A 20708-nucleotide genomic window follows, 5' to 3' on the forward strand; every position below is an offset into this window, starting at 1 on the left:
ACCCTCTGCTAACATCTGTGAGAGGAAAGGAGGGATACTATTTCATGGGAGCATTCCCCCAACGCTCCGCCTTCAGCAGGTTGAATGAGCTAGGCCAGCTGCCAGCCACACCCAGCCCTCCGTAAAATGATCCTTCCTCTGCCCTTTAACCAAGCCCCGCTGTTCTAACGGATAAAAGGAGAGGAAGGCTCAGAGGGACGCATTTGCTCTCTCCTGAGCTCCACTGTAGCCGGCCTGAGCTTTCTTGGGAGGGGAAGGACAGAACCCAGCCCAGTAACCATGTCGAGGTCTGTAAGTTTCAGCTCTCGCTCTGCTGCCCCCCCAGGGAGCTTTAGACAGGTCCGAGTCAGCAATGTCTCCTCGACCCGTGGCTTGGGCGGGGGTGCCAGCTTGGGAAGGGCAGGTGGCTTTGGCAGCTCCAGTCTCTATAGTCTAGGCTCTGCCAACAAGAGGATTTCGCTGGGTGGTGGAGGCAGCTCCTACGGCGTCCAGTCTGGATATGGGCTCGGCGCTGGGTACGGCGCAGGAGCTGGTGGTGGGTTCGCAGGTGCCGGCATCCAAGAGGTGACCATCAACCCGAACCTCCTGGTGCCCCTCAACGTGCAGATCGACCCCACCCTCCAGACGGTCCGTAAAGAGGAGAAGGAGCAGATCAAGACCCTCAACAACAAATTCGCCTCCTTCATCGACAAGGTGAGATGCAGGAACAGGTGGCAACTCGTGAGATGATCCAAACCCCAGTGAAACCAGCGGGGGACTTTCCCTGGACTTCAGTGGGCTTTGGATCAGGCCCCGTAGTTCTCAAGATGGATGGTAAAATTATCCTGTAGCCCTTATTGAATTCTTACTCTTGTTGACTTCCACAACAATTTTTGCTTCAGTGAAGGCCTCGGCGCTTGCTCCCTGTTTTTTAAGCTGGTGCCATTCAGGGAACCTAGGCTACGCTGCAAAAATCCCAGGGATTTCAGAAGCCCCAAAAGGTCAGATCTGGGTGCTAATCCAACACCACCAAACTCAAGGTGGTGCTTGGGTCTGGGGCTTTGAGCTGACCTGTTCTCAGGACTTGCCGTAAATCGGTGTGGCTCTATTGAAGTTAATTGATACCCCTTTAGCTTTGCTGTTTTACCCCAGTTGGGCAACTGATCCATGTGCAAAATTTGGATGGGAATCCAGGCTGGGGGGGTTTAAATCCCCTCAAAGGGTGACGGGCGTTCAGCTCTATGATCCAGTTGCCCTCGACGTCATGAGGCAGATTCCCAGGGGAAGCAAAATCTGACCCTCTCTAACAATAAAAAGCTGTCTTTGCCTAGTGAACCAGTCGTAGGAAAACTGGGGTGTTATCTCGGTTCAGAATCTCAAAACCTCTCCCTGAATAGTTCCAATCCCTTTCCCCTCCCCCACACCTCGCACAATATGTAAGTCCTTGAAGCAATCCAGTGGTTCTCAAACTTTTGCACGGGTGACCCCTTTCACACAGCTAGCCTCTGTGTGCGACCCCCCCTTATACATTAAAAACACTTTTGTACCTATTTAACACCATTATAAATGTTGGAGGCAAAGCGGGGTTTGGGGTGGAGGCTGACAGCTCGCGACCCCCCATGTAATAACCTCATGACCCCCTGAGGGGCCCTGACCCCCAGTTTGAGAACCTCTGTGATACCGTTATAGCTGGCTCGCTAACGAGGTCTGGTTCCCCTCCTGGCTTGCAGGTCCGCTTCCTAGAGCAGCAAAACAAAGTGCTGGAGACCAAATGGAGCCTCCTGCAGGACCAAAAGACCACCCGCAGCAACATTGCTCCCATGTTCGAGGCCTACATCAACAACCTGCGGAAGCAGCTAGACGGGTGGCTGAATGACAAGGGGCGCCTGGAGGGCGAGCTGAAGAACATGCAGGATCTTGTAGAGGATTTCAGGAACAAGTAATGTATCATCTAGTTGTCTAACGGTCTGCTGAGCCCGGGAGAGCCGTCTGGCATCCTTGCAAAGATAGCTCAGGCTCTTCAGTGGGGGAATCCTTTCGAAGGCAGGGGACTATGACCCATTGCAGAAAATAGTTTACATTCCAGCACAGTAATTGCTTTCTGTTGCTTGTGTATTCCCCACACCTGTTGCTGTAGTGTTCTGTCCCCTCTAGTGGCACTGAGGTAGTGTGTGTGTGTGCGTGTGCGTGTGTGTGTGCGCGCGCTAACTACAGCCTTTGGCTCATGCACTGAGGTCCCAGGTTCGATCCTGCCCACCAATGACCATCTAGTGGCACTGAGGTAGAGGGGTGTGTGTGTGTGTGTGTGTGTGTGTGTGTGTGTGCATGCACGTGCACACATGCTACAACCTTAGCTAAGAGCCAAATGGCTTTTGGCTCATGCACTGAGGTCCAGGGCTGCCGGGGAGGGGGCAAGTGGGACAATTTGCCCCATGCCCCGGGCCCCACAGGGGCCCCATGAGAATATAGTAATCTATAGTATTGCAACTTTTTTTTATGGAAGGGGCCCCCAAAATTGCTTTGCCCAGGCCCCCCTGAATCCTCTGGGCAGCCCTGCTGAGGTCCCAGGTTCGATCCCGTCCACCAACGACTAAGGTCCGTCGGTGTCACATTTGTACACACGTGCTTCCAACAGCACAGTTGTGTAGAATCAATCTACTGTAATCTTCTAAGGGACATGATTTGCATGTGCCAAGACAATTCAGATGAGATTTCCAGCCCTGTAGTTAGTGGCTGACCTTTGGCTGAGTTACAGATACAGTATTGGAAGAGGGACTGGAAAGCCAGATCAATTGTAGCCAGGGAGAAAGGTTTGTTTGCAAACAGAGACTTTGTACTAAAGCCGGTCGGGAAACAGAATTTCCACTCCCGGGGGGAAATGCTGACATTTCAGAATGTGGTTTTGTTCCGAATTGTAACAAACAAGCGGCCTTTTTCAATTTTTCTGTGTGGATTGGCACTTTCAAAACAGTTCTTCCTGGAAACATCACAATGTTCTGTTTTGGTAATGTCACAACATCATCATAGAAAAGGCTAAATTACATATATCACAGCTATTAAAGATAATAATACCTAGCTCTTATAAAGCACTTTTTGTCAGTAGATCTCAATGCACTTTACAAAGAAGGTCAGTATCATTGCTCCCCTTTTACAGATGGGGAAACTGAGGCACGGGGCAGTGAAATGACTTGCTTAAGGTCACCCAGCAGGCCAGTGGCAGAGGCAGGTCTCCCAAGGCTGTGTCTACACTGCCACTTTCAGCGCTAAAACTTTTGTCGTTCAGGGGTGTGAAACCCCCCCAGCCCTCTGAGCAACAAAAGTTTTAGTGCTGAAAAGTGCCAGTATAGAGAGTATAGATAAAGCTACTACTGCTCGTTCGGGGTGTTTTTTTTCAATCGCCGGGAGAGCTGCCGCAGCCGCACTGTGACATGGGTAGTGTAGACCTACCCCAAGTCCCAGTCCACAGCACTATCCAGTAGGCAACACTGCCTATAGAGTAGGTCCCTCTGATTCATAACGTTACATACCTGTCGTTGACATAGTCCCAGGGAAACAATGGGGAAAAAATGACTTGCGCTCTAACAAGGGGCTTCTCGATCTTAACCAAATCCCTTAGGAAAGTCCAACTCAAGCCACTCCTTGCTCCTTTCACCTCAGGCCGCGCCCATCTGAGGAGGGGATGTTAAAAAAACAGTTGGCAAACTGGAGTGAACAGGAACTGTAAATAGTGCAGATAAACCCCAGGGAGTGTCAGGAGAAAAGTCAATAACTGGTAATCCCTGCACAGGTGCAGCTGAGAGGCATGTAGATGAAACAAAACGAAGACTGTCGGGAGTTGCTATCTCCTGGCTATGGGATGTCCCCCCGGCTTGATTTATTAACGTCTCACCTATGGAGCAATGCTTTACACCGGTGCAAAGAGGGTTTTAAAAGCTTCCTTTCCTCAGCCCAGATCCTCCGCTGGCATAAATGTAGCTTCACTGGAGCCGTGCAAAGTGGGTGTAAACCCCTGCCCAGGTGCAAAGGCAGTGGAGAATGAAGCCCAGGGGCTTCAGTGCTCTGGCAGCGTGAAGGGGCCTTCAATTGAGTGTGTCTGTAATTAACCCACACTGCAAGGCCCCTTTACAAAGGCAGAGCAGTGTAAAAAAGGGTCAAATTGTAAATAAGAATCAGGCCCTAAGAATTTTGAAGCATGAAACTCATCAAGATGGTTGTGATTCTTCTCTCACTCATACCAGGTTTACACCAGTAACATCAGTGGAGTTGCTCCTGTTTTACACCACTATACGTCCAATCAGGCTCCAGTCATATTGGATTCGGTACCTGGATTGATACCGATAATGGGCATTCCTACACTGCATTGTAAACCCAGGTCATAGAATCATAGAATAGAATCATAGAAGATCAGGGTTGGAAGAGACCTCAGGAGGTCATCTAGTCCAACCCCCTGCTCAAAGCAAGACCAATTCCCAACTAAATCATCCCAGGCAGGGCTTTGTCAAGCCGGGCCTTAAAAAGCTCTAAGGAAGGAGATTCCACCACCTTCCTAGGGAACCCATTCCAGTGCTTCACCACCCTCCTATTGAAAAAGTTTTCCCTAATATCTAATCGAAACCTCCCCCACTGCAACTTGAGACCATTGCTCCTTGTTCTGTCATCTGCCACCACTGAGAACAGTGGGACCCGGGCTTGTGGACTTTGTGTTTCCACGCCTGCGCTTGACCATCCACACTGCATTGTTCAGGGCCGCCCAGAGGATTGTGGGGGCCTGGGGTCTTTGGTGGTGGGGGGCCCCCGCCGCCGAATTGCTGCCGAAGACCCAGCGCTTCAGTGGCGGGGCCCGGGACGGAAGGACCCCCCACCACGGGTCTTCAGGGCACTTCGGCGGCAGGTCCCGGAGCGGAAGGACCCCCAGCCGCTGAATTGCCGCCGAAGACCCAGAGCGGAAGAAGCTCTGGGGGCCTGGGCCCCATGAGAGTTTTCCGGGGCCCCCGGAGTGAGTGAAGGACCCTGCTCCAGGAGCCCCGAAAAACTCTCATGGGGGCCCCTGCAGGGCCTGGGACCTGGGGCAAATTGCCTCACTTGCCCCCCCCCCCGGGCGGCCCTGGCATTGTTAACCTGGGCTTAGAATTGCTGGCCTCAGGTCTCTCAGCTGTGCTAAGGCATTCATAGTGTACGACACAGTCCTTCTGACTCGGGTCTGTGGCTTGAGCTGCGTCCGCACTGCAAAATGACAGGGCTTGGACCCATCCGCTGAGCGGGACTCGGCCTCTGACCCACTGGCCAAGCAGGGTTCTGGGACCGGGATGCTTGAGTTTTGCTGCCCCAAGTCAGAATGGTTTGTATGTGGACAGAAGGGGCTTGGGCTCAAACCTATATGAACTGAAGACCTACCCTTATTTGGGGTGAGGCAGGTAACTCCTTTGACATCTGTTCACTTATTTCATCCCCCTTCTCGCCACACTACAGGTTCTGTGTGCACAGCATGCCAGTATAAATGTCAAGTTATGCAATACACTCAAGAATGCCGGATTCTCAGCTCATATAAATTGGTGCAGCTCCATTGATTTCAATGGAGTCACATTGAGTTTTACGAGCTGAAGACCCGGCTTTGTATATGCAAGGCAGCGCTCTGCTGCAGGCAATAGAAACCAGAACTGCAGCTTCCAGGGTGCCTGTTAAACTCCACGTTCCTCAAAGCACGTTGGAAAGCAACAGGTTACGTTATGTGCAGCCGCAGTGTCAGCGAACAGAGCAGGTCTTATGATCCCAGCAAAAGTATCTCCCAGACAGCTCCTTGGCTCTGCTCAGCTAGAACAAAAAACCCGGAGTTGCTCTGCTGGGGATTTCAGGGGCTGTTGTGCTGGGTTTCAGGTATTCCAGGTGGCATTTTCCACTCTGCTGTAGAAAATTCACTTGACTCACATGCAGCCCTGCATTTCAGAGGGGCAGCTGGGCTCCGGTAGTGCCTGTTAATTTCAGCTGGAATTCTGAATGTTCAGCATTCTTAAAAATCAGGCTTCATGGCCAGATCCTCAGGGGCTGTAAATTAGCGTGGCTCCAGTTAAGACTGTGGCGCTATGCAGAGGATACAGCCGGTCGCGTCTAAAGATGGGTCTTTTTGCTCTGTGATTGTACAGTGCCTCGCATAATGGGGTCCTGGGCCGTCACCAGGGCTCCTAGATCCTACTGTAGTACGATCAGCTAGTCATAAAAAATGGATATCCAGAAATGGACATAGCCCAAATTAGAGAGCACTGGAAAATTTGAGCCGTCGCCGCTCCGGGACTCAGTTTCCCCATTTGTGAAAAGGGACTAATTACACTTGTTGACCTTCTACTGGGGTATTGAGGCTTAATCAATGAGGGCAAAATGCTTTGAAATCCTGGTATAAAGATGTGCTTAATAATAGCCATCATAACGAGGAGGAGGAAATACTGCCAGCCAAGTTTGGATGAATTTGCTGTAACGATTCACACCCCTTTTGCACCTGTATTTGCTTTTGGCGGATATCCTGGGGAGGAACTTGTGACTATTTGCACCAGAAACCTGATTTCAAGAGATCCCGCTCATCCAAACAGGCAACCGGAACAGCATGTGACTTGTGTGTCCGATCAAAGACAAATAACACAGCATGAATTTCAACTCTTGGACACTTGCAATGAGCAGTTTGGGCAGACCAAGGGGCAGACCCTCAGCTGGTGCAAATAGGGGTAGTGCCATCGCTGATTTACACCAGCTGAGGATCTAGGGCTAAGGATTACTTGGTTAAATTTGGAGGGTGTGAGTGTAGGGCAGGGGCGGGCAAACTTTTTGGCCTGAGGGCCGCATCGGGTTTCGTAAATTGTATGGAGGGCTGGTTAGGGGAGGGGGTCGAGGCCTAGCCCCCACCTCCTATCTGCCCCCTCCCCGGGACTCCTGCCCCATCCAACCCCCCCGTTCCCTGATGGCCCCTCTGGGACCCCTGCCCCATCCACCCCCCCCCACTCCCTCTGTTCCCTGACCGTCCCTGGACCCCCGCCACCCCATCCAACTCCTCCTCTCATTCCTGACAGCCCCCCGGGACCCCTGCCCCATCCAACCACCCCTTCTCCCTGTCCCCTGACTGCCCCCTTAACCCCTGCCTCTGACTGCCCCCCGCCACTCCATCCAACCCCCCCTCCTTCCTGACTGCCCCCCCGGGACCCCTGCTCCCATTCAACCCCCTGTTCCCCCCCGATCACCCTGATCCCTATCCACACCCCCGCCCCCTGACCACCACCCTGAACTCCCCTGCCCTCTATCCAACCCCCCTTCTCCCTGCCCCTTTACCGCGCTGCCTGGAGCACCGGTGGCTGGCGGCGCTACAGCCGCGCCACCTGGCTGGAGCTGGGCCACGCCACCGCCACCGTGCAGCACAGAGCACCGGGTCAGGCTGGGCTCTGCAGCTGCGCTGCCCCAGGAGCTCACAGCCCCGTCGCCCAGAGCATTGTGCCGGCGGCGCGGTGCGCTGAGGCTGCGGGGGAGGAGGACTGGAGGGGAGGGGCTGGGGAGCTCGGGCGCCAGGCAGGACGGTCCCACAAGCTGAATGTGGCCTGCGGGCTGTAGTTTGCCCACCTCTGGTGTAGGGGCTATTCATGGGGTAGGGGGGTCAGGCTGCTGGGGGGAGCCCTAAGAAGGGAAGAGGAGGGTCAGATGAGGGAGGGGACAAATCTATGCGCCCCCCCCCCCACTTTAAAAGGCGCTCCACAGAACCTGCAGCAAACAATTTCAAATGACAAACGCATGGTGGGAAATCATACACTGATTGGAGATGATTCTCAAATGGAGCAAGAGGCTAAACCGATCAGCTAAGTTATTCACTGTGAATTTTTGGCCAGGCACTAACTAACGGTTTTCCCATTCCATGAGAGTTTTTGAGATTTGACTTTTTTCCCCATCCCACATCAGAACAAAAAGTCAAAATCCCCGACATGTATGTAAAATGATCACCTGGAAAAAAATCAGATTGGGCCCAACTGAAATGTTATGTTTCAATTTCAATGTTGTAACATTTTTAGGGCTATTTTTAAGGTATATAAAATGAAGTAAAATTTCAAAACAAAAAAGTCATTTGGAACCGAACACTGAAGCTTTGTTTCTAAAACGTTAAACTGGCCTGTTTCTACAATTTCAAAATTAAAAAAAAAAAACATTTCTCAAATCGGGAGATTTAGCCAAACCAACAGATTCAGTTTCCACAAATGGGCGTTTACGACGAGAAGACGTTTTGTCTAAAAATTCCTGACCAGCTTTAGCTCTAACCAACGTCACTTCCTTTCCTCCCAACAGGTACGAAGATGAAATCAACAAGCGCACGGCAGCAGAGAATGAGTTTGTCATTCTGAAAAAGGTGAGTGGCACGATCCTGGAATGAAATTGCAGAAGCTGATTTTCACAGGCGCTGTAGCGTTTCTAGTGTAGACTAGCCCTGAATGTAGGCAACCCCCGAATTCTTATCTGGGAACCTAAATAAACAGCCTAATTTTCAGAGACAATGAGCACCGCTGACACCCACTGAAGCCAAACTTGGTCTCACTGTATCTCTGATTATTCTTCAGGATGTCGATGCTTCCTACATGAACAAGGTGGAACTGGAGGCCAAGGTAGATGCCTTGACCGATGAGATCAACTTCCTGAGGTCTCTCTACGAAGCAGTAAGTGACTTTTCCCTCTATCATAAATTAGGGTGACCAGACAGCAAGTGTGAAAAATCGGGACAGGGGGTGGGGAGTAATAGGAGCCTATATAAGAAAAAGACCCCACAATTGGGACTGTCCCTATAAAATCGGGACATCTGGTCTTCCTAATCGTAAATAGACAGACTGATGGTGTGTAACTTCCAAGGAGATGCTTGGTGATTAGTGCTATGGTATGTAAATATTATGGATGGATAGATCCTGATTTTTCTCTCACTTAAACAAGTACATAAAAGGTTGTTACAAGGAGGAGTGAGAAAAATTGTTCTTCTTAACCTCTGAGGATAGGACAAGAAGCAATGGGCTTAAATTGCAGCAAGGGTGGTTTAGGTTGGACATTAGGAAAAACTTCCTAACTGTCAGAGTGGTTAAGCACTGGAATAAACTGCCTAGGGAGGTTGTGGAATCTCCATCATTGGAGATTTTTAAGAGCAGGTTGGACAAACACCTGTCAGGGATGGTCTAGATAATACTTAGTCCTGCCTTGAGTGCAGGGGACTGGACTAGATGACCTCTCGAGGTCCCTTCCAGTTCTATGATTCGAAGTGAGAATCAGGAATAGCTTTCTGGAAGATAATAGAATTATACTGTTGTAAGGAGGAGAATCAGGTCCTATGCATATGGGCAGTTTACTGCAGAAGATGCAAGTGGCGCAAGCTAAAAAAAATTAATATTGATTTTCTTGTGGCAAAAGAGTTAACTGAGTACTGGTCATGATGCCCAAAGACTCCACCTTGGGCCTCTCTCCAATTCCCATTGGTAAGCCTCCAATACCCTATCCGTCAGGGTCTGAGGCCCCATTGTAGTCTGCTGCCCTTCTGTGGTTGTTCCTATGTTCACCTGGGCCCTCTCTGTTCCAGTTGTTCTATCTTGTAACCCCTTTTTTCCTGCCTTACTGGGACCCATACTTCCCCTTTGCTACCACGCCCTCTCTTAAGTGGTCAATGCCTTCTATTGCCCAGCCCCTTCCCCTGGGCTAGCCTTCACCTCACAGCTCATATATGGGTGTTGTCAGATGCTACCGGTGTGGTGCTTCTGCTTTCTCCTGTTGATATCACTCGGCTGCGTGCGTGTGTTCCTCTGTGTGCTGCCCCAGCTCTGCGCAGATATCTGACTCAGCAAACCCGACGAGAACCCCCAATGACCACAGAGTCTAGTAAGGTACAAAGGCACCTCGGCCAGGTTTATTGCGAACTCGGACACAATTGCAGTTCCCTGTAGGTTTCTGAGCCTAATTCAGGGCATACTACGAGAAAGTGCCTCTTGGCAAGGACCCGGCTCAGTGGCGGGACTTTCCACTGCCCCCGTGGCCGGACAAAGACACCACCCCAGGGATACATTCTTATACACAGGTACAAACAAGTTACACATCACTCCTGACGTATTGAGGTGCAACCCCTCTACGTAGCAAGGTACAACCCCTCTACGCAGTAAGGTGCCGCCTCTCACCTTGTACCTGTTGGTTCCATCAAAACAACTCTATTCATCATTTTACCCTTTTGCCCCTGTCATTGGGATGGGTCGGCCTGTTCCATGTTATCTGTGGAATGTTCCCGTATGGTACCTCTTGGTACCATGTTTATACTTTAACTTTGCTAGGTGAATATATATTTATGCAACACCAGCCCTTTCCTTGCCAGCTTCTGTGAGCAGGGCCTGCCTCTGGCTCACAGCTTAACTTTGCTTTATATTAGCAAAGTCTTGACCATTGCTTTAGTTTGGTTCAGGCCTCAGGCCTCATACTGGGCCTTCATTAGGGCCTTCACTTACCACAATGGGCATCTCCTCCAGAGGTTCCCCCGCTGATCACAGGCAAAACATGCCCCTCTTTTTCCTGTTCGCCCCACAGGACACATTCTTTTGGGCTGTCTTCTCTCCCCCATCCTAGTAGGGACACTCCCTTTTCTGGTGTCCTCCTCGCTCACAGGCGTAACACTCCTGTGCCCAGGCCTCCGGCCTCCTGGCTCGATACCTTCCTTCCTATCTCGCGCCCGGCGGCCTCTACTAATTTCTTCCTGCAGGAGCTTATAACTAGAGTCTGCCGCAGTTTGGCGCCAAATAATTCTGCACATACCAATGTGTCTCCCATTGTCTCTGCTGGTTCTCTGCACCTGCTGCAGCAGGGCCTGGATCCATCCACACACACTTCTGCAGGGGTGGGGATTCTGGAGTCCAGCCTCAGAGGGTCTAAATGCCCTCTGCAAACAAAGCTTCCGCGCACTGCGGCTCCGTTGCCGTTTGCCTCAGGCATCTCTACAATAGTCTGTCCTGCTCGCCTTGCATCAGGGTAACTGCCTTATACAGTCTTTCACAGTCCACCACAGTCTCTCAACCTCCCCTTGTATCAGGAGCAACCGTGTGCCTGCGTTCTCCACCAAATTGTCACAGTCTGCACCACTCCCCTCTGGTCTGGCGCCTCCTCCTGGTCACTCTGGGGATTAGCTCTTGAGGTTGACACCCCCTTCTGCGGTTTCCATGCCATTGCTCCGCTTCTCCCTCTGGTCTGCAGCCACATTCTCACTCCAGGAACCGTAGCATCCTCTTCCTTCTGGCTGGATCACTCAGCATTTCTCCCCTTCCAGTCTTGCCTCTCCAGTAGGTGTAGGCAGTCTTCTCATTCACTCCCTCAGTGGCTGGCAGGGGAACCCAGGCCTGCCCTCAATTCCAGGTTCCAGTCCAGGGACCCTCAGCTCAGCAGTTCTGGGCTTTCCTCTCTCAGTCCTCACTGCTCCTTCTCTAGACTGCTTCCCACCACCCCTGGTTCCCCTTCTCCCTCTGGGTGTACCAGGTCTAAACCTTCTCCCATTTCCCAGGCTTTCCTGCAGCCTTTTCCAGCAGCCCCCAACTGTTGTCAGTTACCTGGCTTTATACAGGCACTCCCCCACCCCCCCATTCCTGCACAGCTGAACCTGCTTCCAGTTAGTTACCTGCTCCTGGTTCTTCCTCCAGATGCAGCCTCTGGAGTTAACTGGCCTGCCTGGCCACCTTAACCCTTTCAATCCCGTGTGAGGTGATCACCCCATCGCAAGAGCTGTGCCTGCCTTTGCTAGGGAGAGTAGGGGGAGCCCTCTCTAATTTATCCCTCTTACTTTAAACTTGGCTTGCTCAGTCAGTAGAGATAGTCACTTTACATCCTTGGCTAAGAGTGGTAGAATCTGGCCCTAACTTTGTAGTAATGTTGGGCCGGCTCCAAACCTCTGGATCCAAACTTTGAATACATTTGGATCTGGCCCTTCACACCACAGCTGGGATCCTTTCTCTACAGAGACCCCCTTAAACTTTGGGTGAGTTTGGATACGGGTGTCAGCTCCATCTCTGCTTCCCCCCCCCACACACACACTTTGCAGCATCAGAAGGATCTGTTTTGGCAGCTACAGTGTTGTGACACTTAGTTGGATTTCTTCCTGGTTAACGATTTGTTTGACAAGTTTCCTCTTATCTCCCTTCCTTTCCTTCTCTTGTCTGATCTTAATTGGTTTCTAAAAGTGATACCTTAGAACAGGAGGGAGAAATCAGGCAGTTCAGCCAGGGTTGTCGGGTGTCTGGTTCTGGAACCCAGGGACCCCGGTGGCTCCGGTCAGCACCGCTGACCGCGCCGTTAAAAGTCCAGTCGGCACCACAGGCAGGCTCCCTACCCGGCTCCATGCAACTCCCGGGAAGCTGCTGGTATCTCCCTCTGGCTCCTAGGCGGAGGAACGGCCACAGAGGCTCTGTGCGCTGCCCCCGCCCCCAGCACCAGCTCCGCTGCTTCCATTGGACAGGAATCATGGACAATGGGAGCTGAGGGGGCGGTGCCTGCAGGCACGGGCAGTGCGGAGAGCCACGTGGTTGTGCCTCCGCTTAGGAGCCGGAGGGAGATGCTGGCAGCTTCCTGGGAGCTGCCTGAGGTAAGCGCTGCTCAGAGCCCGCACCCCCTCTTGCACCCGAGCCCCCTACCCCAGCCCAGAGCCCCCTCTTGCACCTCAAACCCCGGCCCCACCCCAGAGCCCGCACCCCCACCTGGAACTCTCACCCTCCCACACTCCTCAACCCCCTGTCCCAGCCCGGATCTCTCTCCTGCACCCTGAACCCCTCATTTATGGCCCTACCCCAGAGCCTGCACCCCCCAGCCCAGAGGCCATACCCCCTCCCATACCCCAACCCTCTGCCCCAGCCCGGATCTCTCTCCTACACCCTGAACCCCTCATTTATGGCCCCACCCCAGAGCCCACACACCCCCAGCCTAGATCCCATACCCCGTCCCATACCCCAACCCCCTGCCTCAGCCCAGAGCCCTCTACTGCACCCCAAACCCCTCATCTCCAGCCCCACCCCAGAGCCTGTACCCGTAGCCCTCACCGCCACTCCTCCCTTCATCCCAACCCCCTACCCCAGCCCGATGAAAATTTGCAAGTGAGCGAGGGTGGGGGAGAGTGAGCAACGGAGGGAGGGAGATGGTGTGAGCAGGGGGTGTGGCCTGGGGAAAGGGGTGGGGTAGGGGGCGGGGCAAGGGTGTTTGGTTTTCTGCAAATAGAAAGTTGGCAACCCCTAAGCTCAGCTGAGATAGAAAATTAGCCAATTGAGATTATAATTTTTTTCATGTAATTTGCAGGAACTTCGAGAGCTGCAGGCCCAGGTCTCTGACACCTCTGTGGTCCTTACCATGGACAACAACCGAAACCTGGACATGGACAGCATCATCGCTGAGGTCAAAGCGCAGTACGAGGACATGGCCAAGAAGAGCCGAATGGAAGCTGAGTCCTGGTACCAAACCAAGGTGAGCGACGATGGAAATCGGGGAACTAGGAGTTTCTGCAATTTAATATGTGTCTGGAGAGGCTGGTCCGTGAGGGGCCATTGAGAGCTATCGTGATGACTGTCCTTTATGGAGCTATTGTTGTGTGTCGCAGTTCGAGACGCTGCAGGCCACGGCGGGGAAACACGGGGATGAACTGCGCAACACCAAGACGGAGATCACGGAGATTACCCGCATGATCCATAGACTGCAGGCTGAAATTGACAACGTGAAAAGCCAGGTGAGGAGTTGGCCTGGTTTTCCTGCTGCTTCTTCCACAGAGTGTTGAGTTGTGAGTTTAGTAGAAATAAGGTTCATAAATACAGTAGGAGGCCTTACGGTCAGTGCCTATTAAAAGCAGTTGGGTAAAGCTGCAGTTATAATGTCAGAAGATGAAGATCTTGCTAGGGAAGGCAACAGCAATCTCCAGAAATTGATGTCCCTCATTATATTGATCCCAGTACTGCCACCATGACTTCCACTGGCCAGTGCTTCATGCAGTCATGGTTGAGTGGATAGGACACTACTGTAGGAGTCCGGAGATGTGGTTTCTATTCCTGGCTCTACGTCATGATGGCTCAGCCACAGCGAGGCTCTGCAGTGCATCATGGAGGATGGAGTCTGACTGGAGAGCCGGGCCCATAAAAAAGAATGGGGCCACGAGGAACATGGGACTACAGCTCCCACGAAGCACTGCAGCAGCTGCGGTTGACACCCAGGTTAATAGAGAGACAATGGGGGACACTGGGAGACACTTAATAGAGAGACGCTGGACCAACTTCTGTTGGTGAGCTCTTCTTCGGGTCTGGGAACAGGACTTCGAGCATCTAAGCTAAATTCAAGGTGGAACACATTGTTTAGCATAGGTAGTTAGTATATACTCTAAGGGACCATTCAAGGTGGATCCCACAACGGGAGAGGATCCCAGAGTCCAGGCTCCAATCCAAGGGAAAACGGGACACCGTGTGGGGCTAGCCTGAGACCTTTCCCCCTCTCCCAATGCATGGGGCTGGCCCAAGCTGCTGGCCCACGCCACCCCTCCCCCCGCACAGGACTGTCCTGAGCTGCTTCCCCAAGCCTCCCTCCCCCCCATGCAGGGCTGGCATTGCTGTTCTCCCAAGGTCTGCCTGCCCCCCACGCGAGGCTGGGGCTGGCATAGCTGTTTCCTTAAGCCCTGTCTGCCCCTGGCCTGAGCCCTGCCTCCCTCTCTGCACGGGGCTGGCATCCCCGCTTGCCCCGCGCATGTTCCTCCACACCCCACTTTTTTGATGAATGCTCACCTTTGCCAGCCAAAACCGGACGTATGGTCACTCTACCCCAAGGCCTACAATGCAGTTTTACAGCCCCACAGCCTGAGACCCACAAGTCCAAGTCAGCTGCCCCGGGCCAGCCAGGGTGTTTAATTTCAGGGCAATAGGGAGCAATCCTGCATGGGTTACGGAGAGGGACATGACACTCCGATTCTTTGCCATCTCTGACTTAACTTCTCCACTCCCTTTCTGTATCAGGGAAGAGCCAGGTGTCCACGGGATCCGCTCATTCAGCCAGGCTGGGGTTTTTCTTTCACTTCATCCCGGGGCTTTAATCAGTTCTTCAAAGAGATGTTTAAAACTCCTGCAAAGCTGATTATTCATTGCCTGCAAGGCGTGGATATTTGCAATGAATAACCAGAGTGCACACAAAGCGGGGAGATAAGCTATTGTGAATCACTCAGCGGGTGTTTATTTGGTTTCAGGGCAGGGTGGCTGGAACAGGCATTCACAAGCAAATATTGTGATCCAGTAAAGTTGGTTTTGAATAATGAATGACAGTTTAAAAGCAAGTCTTTCCAACCTAACATTTGTACTATTCTACAGATGTATGTAATGTCGATACTACAGTAAAGGGTGCACTAGAAATACAATCCATCCGTAGATAGGCAGGTTGCACTGGGATTTTTTTGTTGTCCTCTGGAAGGTCAGGTATTGCTCATTGCCCAACTACCATAAATGGACCCAAGGTCCGATCTAGAATGGCAGCTCCAGCTGGAGTAACTTCTAAGGCCTGGTCTATACTACCCGCCTGAATCGGCGGGTAGAAATCGACCTCTCGGGGATCGATTTATCGCGTTCCGTCGGGACGCGACAATCGATCCCCGAATCGGCGCTCTAACTCCACCAGCGGAGGTGGTAGTAAGCGCCGCCGACAAAAAGCGGCAGAAGTCGATTTTGCCGCCGTCCTCACAACGGGGTAAGTCGGCTGTAATACGTCGAATTCAGCTACGCTATTCACGTAGCTGAATTTGCGTATCTTAAATCGACTCCCCGCTGTAGTGTAGATGTACCCTAAGAAGAAGTCAACTAACTCATTGTGCATTGGGAATGCCTAGATTAGATTCATAGATAAATAGATAGATAGTCCATCTCTCTCTGTGTATATCTGTCTCTGATTCAAAGATGTCATCGACAGATAGATGGATGGATAGATAGATGAATAGGTCTATCTATTTGTGTGTCTGTCCATCCAGTACAAAGATGGATGGATGGATACCATATATGTCATGCATGGATGAATACCATAGATGGCATAGAGGGATGGATGGATACCATAGATGTCATGCATGGATGAATTCCATACATGGTATAGAGGGATGGATGGATACCATAGATGGCATAGAGGGATGGATGGATACCATAGATGTCATGGATGGATGGATGGATGGATGGATACCATAGATGTCATGCATGGATGAATTCCATAGATGGCATAGAGGGATGGATGGATACCATAGATGGCATAGAGGGATGGATGGATACCATAGATGTCATGGATGGATGGATGGATGGATGGATGGATGGATACCATAGATGTCATGCATGGATGGATACCATAGATGGCATAGAGGGAAGGATGGATACCGTAGATGGCATAGATAGATAGTAGAACAGAAATACCACACCAAGGGGCTGAAACACACACCGAAGTCCCGTGTTGTGCACTTGTAGCGCGCCAAGCTGGAGGCAGCCATTGCTGAGGCTGAGGAACGTGGTGAGAGGGCCATCAAAGACGCCATGGCAAAACAGGAGGAGCTGGAGGCTGCCCTGAATAAAGCCAAGCAGGACATGGCGCGTCAGCTGCGGGAGTACCAGGAGCTGATGAACGTCAAGTTGGCGCTGGATATCGAGATCGCCACCTACAGGAAGCTGCTGGAGGGAGAAGAGAGCAGGTGGGTGCAATATACAGGCCTAAAATCATTGGAATAGTGCATCAGAACTAGGCCAGTTTTCCCCAGAGGGTCTGACCCATGGTGTGTACAGCATGCAAAATCGTTTCTAGAAAGAAGGACCCGTTTCTCCATTGTCCTCCACTTTGAACTCTTATTTACACCTGTGCAAAGAAGATGCGTGATGCTCCCACATCAGAATGGTGGCATTTCACACCTGCTTTGCACGTGGGGGTGAATGGTGACAAGAGCCAGGCAGTGAGGAATGAGGTCCTGTGTTGTTCAGAGTTTCCCATGAGGCATCATTTGCTGTATCTAGGGCTCAATCCTACTTCCTTTGAAGTCAACAAGAGTTTTACCCCGTCTTAACTGGAGCAGGATTCAGGGCTTTAAAACTACTCCATAAAGGTAAAAGACATACAGGGCCTGATCCTGAGAGATGGGGGTTCAGTGACTGTCATCATCAATGGGAGAGGCAAGTTCTCAGCTCCTCTCTGGATTGGGGCATTACTGCTAAGGTACATCTGTCGAATGAGAATATTCATGGAGGTGGGAGAAAAGTTAACCCCAGAGGCAGGGAAAAGCGAATGCACCACATCAGTCCCATGTGAGCCCAGAACAGATTTCAATGCCCTGCTGCGTTTCCATTGACGTCCATAGCAAAAATCCCATTTAGAGCTGATGGTTTTTCCCTGTGAAAAATTTCAATGAAAATGAATTTTTTTTTTAGTTTTGACAGCATTTTTCTTCGAAACGTTTCATTTTTTAAAATGAAACATAGAAGCATAGAATCATAGAATATCAGGGTTGGAAGGGACCTCAGGAGGTATCTAGTCCAACCCCCTGCTCAAACCATTCTGTTTTCTCTTGCTGGCAAAAAAAAAAAAAAAAAAAAATTCAGTATAAACAGATTATTGGTCGTGGGAAAATTTTTCATTTTTTTAACTAAAATTCAAAATTGTTTTGACCAAAGTGACATTTTCCATGGAAATATCCATTTTGTCAAAAAATAAAACCCCAACAAAACGGTTTACTATTAAAAATAACACACGTTGATGGAAAATTTTCAACCAAATCTACTTCCATCAGCTCCTGTCGTAGTAGGATGTGCCACTAATGTGCCATTAACAACACATGTCCTGAAGGGCTGGAGCATGTTTGTTAGCAGTGGACAAAGTACCTGATGATACAGCTGTCTCATATTCATTATTTATAACAGCAATCATAATGCATTCCCATTATGCTGATCTTCAAAGCCAAAAGCCTCTGGGTACCATATCTGATGAGAAGTCTAATCAGTATTCTTCTTTCTTGCCTTTGTTTTCCTCCATCAACAGGTTGGCTGGGGACCACGCCGGGAATGTCAGCATCTGTGAGTTGGCTTTACAATTAATTCCTTCCCTTGAGAAAATGCAATTCAAGGTTCACAGGGCCATTTATTTTATTTATTGTATCCCTAGAGAAAATGAATGAGGATGACCCCAATAGTATCCTATAGACCAGGGGTGGGGAACCTTTTTTCTATCAGGGGCCACTGACCCACAGAAAAAATCAGTCGCAGGCCACACACAGCACTGCCTGGGGCGGGGGAAGGCTTGGGGCTTCCCCTAGGTCCAGAGTGGGGCCAGAAATTAGGGGTTCAGAGTGCGGGAGGGGGCTCCAGGCTGGGGCAGGGGGTTGGTGTGCAGGAGGTGGTGAGGGCTCCGGCTGGGGATGCAGGCTCTGGTGTGGGACTGGGGATGCAGGCTCTGGTGTGGGTTTGGGGTGCAGGAGGGGGCTCCAGACTGGGGCCAAGTGGTTTGGAGCGCGGGAGCGAGCTCAGGGCTGGGGCAGGGGGTTGGGGTGCAAGAAGAGGGTTGGGTTGTGGGCTCTGGGAGGGAGTTGGGGTGTGGGAGGTGGCTCAGGGCTGGGGCAGGGGGTTGGGGTGCGGGGGGGGGTTCCAGTCTGGGGCAGGGGGTTTGGGGTGTGGGCTCTGGCCGGGTGGCGCTTACCTCAGGTGGCTCCCAGTCTGCAGCGCAGCGGGCCTAAGGCAGGTTTCCTGCCTGCCCTGGCTCTGCGCTGCTCCCAGAAGCAGCCGCCATGTCCGGCTCCTAGGCGGAGGGGCCAGGAGGCTCTGCGCGGCGTGTGCTGCCCGTGCCCACAGGCGCTGCTCCTGCAGTTCCCGTTGGCTGCGGTTCCCGGCCAGTGGGAGCTGCGAAGCTGGCGCAGTGGGCGGGGTCAGCGCGTGGAGCTTCCCTGATTGCCCTTGCTCCTAGGGGCCGCAGGGACATGGCGGTCGCTGCGCGGAGCCGACCGGACTTCTGACGAGCTGGCACTCACAGCTCCAGCCCCGCCGGCGGGAGAGCGCCGAGGCTTGGGGCTTCCGGCCCACGGTGCAGAGACTTGAAATGAAACAACGGGCCGGATGCGGCCTGCGAGCCGTAGGATCCCCACCCCTGCTGTGGACCTTTCACACACCCGCCAAACCTACAGCGCCTGATTCTCACTGACACCGCTATGAGCTAGGGGTGTGATTCCCAACTTCAGTAGCCATATTCACGCCAGCTCCCATCCGAGTTAGTGCTCCAGAATTAGTAACGCAGCCATGGGAGCACGGGGGCAACAGCAGCAGTGGCACAGGTGAGCTGCCCCACGTAGAAACCTTCCTGACCCCACCGCCTGAGCTGCCGCGGCTCCACTACTGTGTGTAGCGTGCTAGCTCAGATGACAGCTAGCAGGAGTATGACTACAGGAGCTGGGAATCACAGCCCCGTAGGCGCCGATTCCATGGGTGCTCCAGGCTTTTCGTTTAATTTCTTTTATTTGATAATATGCAATTTAATTATTTTTCAAAAGCCAACATGGAAAAGAAACCTGCTTCCTTGTGGGAGTCCCATTGTGAATGGGAATCTGCATGAGGACAGGGGTGGGCAAAAGTGCCTCTTAATGCAGGACTGGGGCCTTGTGGCCAGGTCGTGCTCCTGTTCCTATGGCACCCTCTGGGCCTGATTCTCCATTGTTCTGCACCCTGTGTTGTGATTTACACCAGTGCAAAAATGAGTGCAAAGGACACACAAAATGGCTCCTTGGCACACTTGGCAGTCTCTTTGAACTGGTGTGAATCACGACACAGGGTGCAGGGCGATGGAGAATCAGGCCCTCTCTGGACCAGCTGGGCACAACTGACTGGTGCTGACTGGAGTGGATCTGCAAACCTGGGCATTTACGATGGTTTTGTTTTTGCTCCATAGCTGTGCTCAATTCTAGCGCTGGAGGCGGATACAGCGGCGCGGGTGGGTATGGCTTCGGAGGAGGAATCGGCCTGGGAAGCGGAATGGGTAGCGGGGGCCTCTCCTTCTCCTCCGGAGGGAGCCCTGGTGGTATGAAAGCGTACTCTCTGAGAACAACCTCTTCCAGCAGAAGAAGTGACAGGAACTAAGCTCCAAAAACCAAACCCATCACTGCCGGAATATGAGTCAAAAATAAATAAATGGCATAGAAAGAAAAAGGTTTTATTGTCTCCTGACAGCCGAACTGGTTGCAAAATGCTGCAGTGATGAATGAAATGCCAGTAAGATACATCACAGTGCATGACCCCACCGCAGATAGCCCAGGGCTTGACTCTGCCCCATTGAGCTTTGCCACCAAGAGCAGGATCTAGGGTGAAATTCACCCCTGTGCAGAGGACAGGCTAATGCCTACACGTGACTTAAGTCCCTCTATAACCCTTGGGCTGGGTCTCTGCATGAAGGTGAATTTCACCCACCCAAAGGCAAAACCATTTGAACATCAAGTTTTTCTAAATTTCTGCTGGGATTTTTCAAATGAGCCCAAGCGAATAAGGTGCTGAACTCCCACTGAATAGGATTTGGGCACCTAAACCCCTAGGCTGCTTTGAAAACCTCCACGCTTAGTTAAGAATCCATAAATGGTCCTAGTTTTGTTTAAAAAAAAAGAAATTGGCTAAAATTCCAATCAGTCTTTCTTTCTTTCTTTCTACAGAAAAAAATGCAGACAGATTTAAAATTGGCTTTTTAGGATGCAGAAAAATTCACGC

General features: G+C 51.6%; 1 protein-coding gene across 1 annotated transcript; it reads left to right on the top strand.

Annotated features, from left to right (window-relative positions):
- Positions 1-68: 68 nt before the first annotated feature.
- On the top strand, positions 69-20159 carry LOC117888457 (keratin, type II cytoskeletal cochleal-like). Its single transcript, XM_034791875.1, has 9 exons — positions 69-693; positions 1710-1918; positions 8290-8350; positions 8559-8654; positions 13288-13452; positions 13586-13711; positions 16455-16675; positions 18010-18044; positions 19903-20159. The coding sequence occupies exons 1-9, from the start codon at positions 280-282 to the stop codon at positions 20088-20090; spliced, it is 1515 nt and encodes a 504-aa protein (XP_034647766.1). The 5' UTR covers positions 69-279; the 3' UTR covers positions 20091-20159.
- Positions 20160-20708: the final 549 nt, after the last annotated feature.

The sequence above is a fragment of the Trachemys scripta genome, chromosome 16, assembly GCF_013100865.1.
Source record: "Trachemys scripta elegans isolate TJP31775 chromosome 16, CAS_Tse_1.0, whole genome shotgun sequence".
NCBI lineage: Eukaryota > Metazoa > Chordata > Testudines > Emydidae > Trachemys > Trachemys scripta.

Excerpts from the sequence above, each read along its gene's own strand:
- LOC117888457 (XM_034791875.1), top strand. The coding sequence starts at position 280 with ATGTCGAGGTCTGTAAGTTTCAGCTCTCGCTCTGCTGCCCCCCCAGGG. Across the intron at positions 8,655-13,287 it reads TGAGGTCTCTCTACGAAGCA|GAACTTCGAGAGCTGCAGGC; the intron begins GTAAGTGACTTT and ends TGTAATTTGCAG. Across the intron at positions 18,045-19,902 it reads CGCCGGGAATGTCAGCATCT|CTGTGCTCAATTCTAGCGCT; the intron begins GTGAGTTGGCTT and ends TTTGCTCCATAG.